We start from the raw sequence: 7040 nt of genomic DNA, 5'->3' as shown, positions 1-7040 counted from the left end.
ATGTTCCTTAATAAGTGAGTCATTGGTTCATAAATTAAAACTCATAAAAAATTTTCATATCACGCCTTTGCAGTGGTTTGACGCAGAGCCGGGCAAACTCGGATCTTTTGCATCCCGAGTGATCATCAAGTAGCTCCTCATTGATCCTGCGAGTGCGAGTGAGATGATTCTTTCCTTTTCTTATCCCTTCTATTTCGTAGGTGAGTCCCCTCTTCCATAGCCAAATCCAATAGTTTTGCGAACGTAGTAACGAAAATTTTCGTAGGTATTTAAGTTGCGAGAGTGGCTTCGCTCGTCTACGGGATGAAGGGGCTTGATATGGGACCACTCCCATATCAAGCCCTTCCACAAGGGAGAAGAAAAAGACATAACAAAATTATTTATTACTGCTTACTCTCTCGTACTTATAGAAGGGTATGGAGTGACTCAAACTAACCTCATGTTGCGGATCCTGCGAAGTTAAAGTTTGCCCGGCTCTGGTTTGACGGGACTGTATACAATGCTTTCTATGTTACCGCTGCTCTGTTAGAATTCGCCGACATTAAAGTAAAGCTTGACCTTGTTGTTATACCGAATGATAATTGTCATCATGAGATTGTCATTGGAGAAAATATTTATGAGCATAACGTAGCACTGGTTAAGGACAAAAACATTCAGAAAATTGTTCCAAAAAATCCAATTAACAATGTTTTAATGAAACATGACCAAAACATAATTACGGACTTAGCAGACGAGGAGGGTAAACAAAAACTGCGTAATGTTCTTTCTGAATTCCATGATCTTTTCACTTCCGGTAATCAGGTTCAGGCAGTAACTAGTGGAGAATTAAAAATAACTTTAACCGAAAATAAAACTATTTACCATCACCCGTACCGTATGTCTGAAAGTGAACGCACCAAATTACAAAATATTATCGAAGACCTAATACAAAACGGCATTGTGCGCGAAAGCAATTATCCTTTTGCCAGCCCAGTCATACTAGTTAAAAAAAAAACGGAACAGATCGTCTATGCGTGGATTATCGTGCACTCAACAAAATAACGCTAAAAGACCGCTACCCTCTTCCTCGTATAGACGATCAATTGGATCGTTTAGGAAAAGGAAAATTCTTCACTTCCTTAGACATGGCCTCGGGCTTCCACCAAATCCCAATAGCCCAAGAATCAATTCCAAAAACTGCCTTTGTGACACCTGACGGCCAATTCGAGTACCTAAGAATGCCTTTTGGCCTGGCAAACGCACCGGCCGTTTTCAAAGAGCCATAAATATTGCGCTAGGAAGTTCGATGAAGCATTAGTCTATCTGGACGATGTTTTAATACCCTCCACGTCAATAGAAGAAGGCTTTGAAAAGCTAAAATTAGTCCTCTCAGCTTTAAGAAAAGCCGGATTTTCAATCAACATCAATAAATGTCGGTTTTTAATGAAATCCGTCACCTATTTAGGTCGCGAGATATCTGCGAAAAGTCAGGGCTATTAAAGACAGCCCCACTCCCGAAAGTGTCAAACAAATCCGACAATTCATTGGCTTGGCCAGCTATTTCCGGAAATTCATACCGGCGTTTTCCACCAAAGTCGCATATTTAACGAAAAACGACGTCCCATTTATCTGGTCCAAAGAATGTGAAAAGGCACGCCAGTATGTAATTGATATCCTTACACAAAAACCATTACCATCCATATTTGACCCTACATTGGAGACTCAATTGCATACTGACGCCAGTAGCCTCGGTTTCGGTGCCATTCTAATGCAAAAACAAAAGACTTCCCCCGACGAAAGCAAATACCACTCTTTCGAGCTGGAAACCTTGGCTGTGGTGAAGGCCCTTAATAACTTCAGAGTTTATTTATTAGGAATCAATTTTCCCCTAATTACAGATTGTAATTCCCTTAAACTAACGGCTAACAAAAAAGATTTAAAACCCCGCACTGCCCGATGGTGGGCATACATGCAGGATTTCAATTTTCAAATAGTCTATCGTAAAGGCTCCGAAATTTCTCATGTCGACTTTCTAAGCAGAAATCCCGTTGAAACCGTTAATCAAATAAACTCATACCCTGTCAATTTTAAGAATTGGCTAACTGTTGCTCAGTCATGATAAGGAGTGTAATGAAGTCTCTAAATCTCTGGAAAAAGGCGACAGTGAGACAAAACGGAAATATATATTTGAAAAAGGCACTCTGTTTCGATTATTAATGTCCAAAGAAAACACCAAACCCACACAATTACTTTTTGTCCCTTCAAACAACAGACATAACCTTTTAAAAATATTTCACGACGACCAAGCTCACATAGGCTGGGGAAAGACCTTATCATCGCTCAAATTATATTTTTGGTTTCCCAATATGAAGCGATATGTCAAAAAATACATCTCACATTGCTTACTTTGTGCTGTGCGCAAAAACCACTCCGGACCTAAGCAAGGCTTCCTTACTTCCATTCCAAAACCCAGTGAACCGTTTCACACAGTTCATGCAAACTGTCTGGGACCACTGCACAATCTTCTCTCACCGCAGAAGAAACAAAGAAAAACCTCTCAAACTTTGTAAGCCTATTTGGAACCCCTAGTAAAATAATCCACGACACAGGAACCAACTTTACCGCCAAATTATTTAAAACATTCAATGAACACTTCGGCATAGAACTACATGTAACTACCCCAGGCGCTCATCGGTCAAACGGGCAAGTAGAGAGGTACATGCGTACCATTACCAATCTGTTAAGAGTAGAATCAAGAAAGTCAACAGAATGGCCGAACAAAATTTGGAAAATTCAGCTTATCATTAACACTACCATCCAAAAGACAACTGGATACTAAAAAAAGGCGATTTCGTTTTTTTTTTGCTCTTCGCCATGGGGTAATATCAACTTACACAAAAATATTTTGGGGTAATGATTAAAAAAGTTCCCCGACCGCTGCAATATCCTATCCTCTCACCTGGCATCTAGGTATACTTTTTTCACAAAAAAGTTCTCGTCTCTACCACAAAACGAACCATCAGGATTCGACATTTCCTTACTGAACTGGTTGTTACGATTAATTACAGAACGAATGGTTTTCGCAGTATTTTGTATATTTTATGACCCTTCCACGGAACACCATATGGGACCCACTCGAACACTGTTGAGCGGCTCAAAGCATCATCTCCGTATGCGTTCTTAATCATTTCGAGGGTCTCCGTTGCGGGTTTCCTGAATTTGACGCAGAATTTGATAGCGTAGCGCTGCTCGAGATTTTTTTCCATCTTGGATCGCGACAACACTTCGTAACAAAAGTTCATGAAAATCGACATGTTTATTTCTACTTGCCCACAGGCGACTGGGAAAAATATCGATCTCTTCGGAAGGCTCCCCACTACCACACCCAAGTGGTCCGATCCCCCTCCTCCGCTTCCTTCGAACTACGGAAATTCAGTCCTACTACATTTTGATCCTACCCTACACGTATGATTGTACAGAAAACAATCATCTTTAAGATGACAACATTATTTAAATGCACAATGACACCAAAAGTCAACGCTTAAGCTTATTAAAAATAGCTCTTAGCATTTTGTAATTTATTAATTAACCAAACCTATAAACAAGCCCACAAAATTACCATAGAGTTAAACAAATAAGAAAACATAGCCATCAACAATTACATATTTTATATTTACAGTTAGATATTCTGGAGAAAACTTCAGATAGAAACAGTTGGAGACTTTTCTATTAAAGTGAATTTCTAATAAAAGCATTTTTTATTTGTATTTGTTTATTTAAATAATTTTTAACAAATAATTTTGTTCTGATTCTTTCAGTATTTAAATTTTCTCAAGGAAAAATATATCCGATATGAGGAGCTTGCAACATTGTTTCTTTGTAATAATCGTCTTTCAGAGCACATTTTAGTAGAGGTAAAATAACGTCCATGTAGTACTCCTCAGTTTTTTTTAAGTGATTGACCAATGAATACTTTTTCTATGGATATGTACATTTCAGATACATTTTAACAATTTTATACGCAAAAATTTCTACTTTATATTTAATTGGGGGAAAGATACAATTAGTCCAAGTTTTCTTGAATATATACACGAAGCTATGAAAATTATTGTTATCACAAATCCCCGACCTAATGCGTAAGTAAAAAAAATGTCTTCGTTTACGACAAGAACNTCTAGGAGACTTCCATCTGGAATTATTTATAAAAATATATCAAAATGAGGCACTTTTCGGTAAATTTTGCTTTTATTGATTTTTCACACAAATGCCAACCAAGAGAATTATGGTGCAACCCCTAATTACTGTTCAGGATGTTGTTCCGTATCAGTTACATCACGTCACCACGTCAATAGCTATTACTATTTATTTCTTACCTACTATTTCGTCTCATTTTTATTTCATGGAAAGCGGTAAATAAATTATTAGCAATACAAAATTTTTCCGAGTTTACCACTTCATAATAGAAATACAGAACTTCTTTCCGAAATTTCTCCAAATCTTATATAATTATATCAAAGAATCCACCATTGAAGTCTAGTTAATATGTACATACATAATTACTCGTTATCGACGAACATTACATAACCAGACAGAAAGCAATTTTAGTTATGACAGTGTTATATAGGAAATGTCAGAAAGGCAAATTGAATTACGTTTGAAAAGGCTAATCAATTCCATTTTCTCATAAATACATATTTCGACAACTGTACCAGAACAAACATTTTTCTTAGGGACTCACTAAATTCGCAAAGTTAAACAAATGAAGCAATTATACGTAGAAAAATGTTCTGTAATACTACTATACTTATTGTTTTCATTCACTCTAACAACTGAAGGTACGCATTTGTGATCAATTTTTCAAAAATAACTTAGTGCGAAGAAACAAAAAAAAACGCTAGCTTAAAAGTCGTCGCCCGTTTAGAGCAACGCTTTTTATTTTTCTCATTTTATCAATATTTTAGATGGCATAAAACAGAAATTTATTTTACAAGAAAATTTACATATTGCTGTGGCAGCTATGGTAAAGTCATTTCCTCTACAATACATCGCAATCGCATTCGACACTCATACAGGTACTTTTGGTAAACCGGAGATTGACCTTTTCGCCACACAAATTAATGCGAAATGTAAGAATTTTGTGTATAAATATATATCCCAAGGATATAAAAATTGATTCTTTCACTATTTCGTGGAGCGAATATTATTTTTCTGCAAACCCTCCAATAAAATTATCCAGGACAGAGCGGAACAATGAGATCAATATGGAGCTGAAAAAATCACTGTGTCGGAATTTTTGAACGATCCAAGAGTAACACCAACATGATGAGAAATTTGTAATAGTTCACATTCATTCCAAGCGCGAACCTAATTTCAACAATCTTTATTCATGGAAGGCTAAACGATGCGGTCGCTGATGAATATGAGAGAAACGTTGGCGGCTGGGTGGCTCAAGTTACAAACCTGATGGAAAACAACAACGGAGTAAAAGAGTAATAAGAGGTCGAAGTCACAGTAAGTGAAGATCCAGGAGTCGGCAGTCGTTCAATGTGAAGAAAAGAATTTTCTTCAATGATTTTCTTGAGCTCTCCGTCCTCTTCTTGAGATTCAAAAACAATTTGTAAACAAGGATCGTGGGAGCAGCTTAGATCAGGGAGTATGAGCTACGACAGTGTTGATATCTTTGACGTGTTGAATATTTCTCGAAAATTCCAAGATGAAAGAAAATTGATTTAATTGAACTAGTGGAAGTTTTTCACGTTTTCGTTGAAAAGCATAAATCAATAGATTGCGTTCTGTGTAAATCCTCAATATAACTCCTCTTACTTGAATTAGCCTGGATTTTACACCAAAACTTTTCAAGTTACTTTTTTGATAGATTCAGATCCATATCATTTATTGAAGGTAAGAAGATCCTTCCGTAAGGTAATCGGTACAGCTTGAGTGAGCAAGTGTTTTTGCAGCCTCCACATATCTTCAGTAATTCGCAGGTACCCTATCTTATTGGTGTCACAAGCGTTGCATCAGTGTAAGTGGTAAATTTTTTATCATTTCTGACCAATCGTTGTAAACAAAATATAGACTAAACTATTAGTTTTGTTTCCATAAAAAAATGAGGTCCAATTATATACCATCTACATTTAAAATCCGCATGTGTTAGTGGTCTATTGGTATTATCCAAACAGAATTCACCATGCGATTACAGTACATTAGTCTGTAAAGAGTATATTATAAAAAAAATCGTTTTGTTCTTCAAGTTTACCTAAAGCCCATTCACAAAACTGCAATCGATTATTCAAGTTATAATCATCCAGTTCCTGGACTAACTGGACGTGGTACGGCTGATATTGACTTTTCTATGATATTCTTAAAATACTAGTTTAGCTTATTTGTAACTGATAACTTTGTTCCATTTTAAATGGGAATCCTGAACAACAATGAAATTTGTTTTTTGTCATGTTATTGATTTTATTTGTTTCTTCTTCTTGTATTCCACATAGTCAGTTTCATTATAGACCTAAACGTGAAAAAAAATGTTTTCAAAATTGTTTAAAGATTTGCTAATAAATAAATTAGAAACTCATTTTTATTACGACAGTTCATCAAAGAAACACCATGATACGTGGAGTAAAAGCTGAGAAAAATTGTTTTTTTTTGTTATCATGGATCTTTAAAAAAAAAGGTGTTAAAAAAAATAAAAATTTTTTAGTTACTAAAATATAGGTCTTGCAGCATTGGTAAAGAAATCAGGAAATATATTAGATCGATTCTCTGGCACAGGCATACAATTGAATTTTCATAATTTGTTTAGTTGAAAATTACATTATGCAGAAACAACTTCACCGATCTTAAACAAATTTTTTTTGGAAGTTATACATACTTTGAACTAAATATATTTAATTTTTATGGCAAACGGCCAATTCCTTCAATAATTTGCAGCTCATTGAATTATTTTTTTGACAGTTTTTGCGTATTTTTTTAATCTTACCGGCATTATCTAGTATGAAATTCAACGAGGAACAAAAAAGGCTTTTTTAATAATAATAATAAATAAATTAATAATA

General features: G+C 35.5%; 1 protein-coding gene across 1 annotated transcript in view; it reads left to right on the top strand.

Annotated features, from left to right (window-relative positions):
• The first annotated feature begins 1124 nt into the window (after positions 1-1124).
• The window catches only part of LOC108742027 (ionotropic receptor 40a), a 29163-nt gene continuing 23247 nt past the window's right edge, over positions 1125-7040 (top strand). Inside the window, exons 1-2 of the mRNA XM_025975654.1 lie at positions 1125-1247; positions 1445-1840. Coding sequence (XP_025831439.1) covers positions 1125-1247; positions 1445-1840 — 519 coding nt within the window. The remainder of the gene's footprint in view (positions 1248-1444; positions 1841-7040) is intronic.

The sequence above is a fragment of the Agrilus planipennis genome, unplaced genomic scaffold (genome assembly GCF_000699045.2).
Source record: "Agrilus planipennis isolate EAB-ADULT unplaced genomic scaffold, Apla_2.0 scaffold184, whole genome shotgun sequence".
Taxonomy (NCBI): domain Eukaryota; kingdom Metazoa; phylum Arthropoda; class Insecta; order Coleoptera; family Buprestidae; genus Agrilus; species Agrilus planipennis.
The sequence above is the reverse complement of the archived record's forward strand: the minus strand, read 5'-3'. Positions and strand labels throughout refer to the sequence as shown.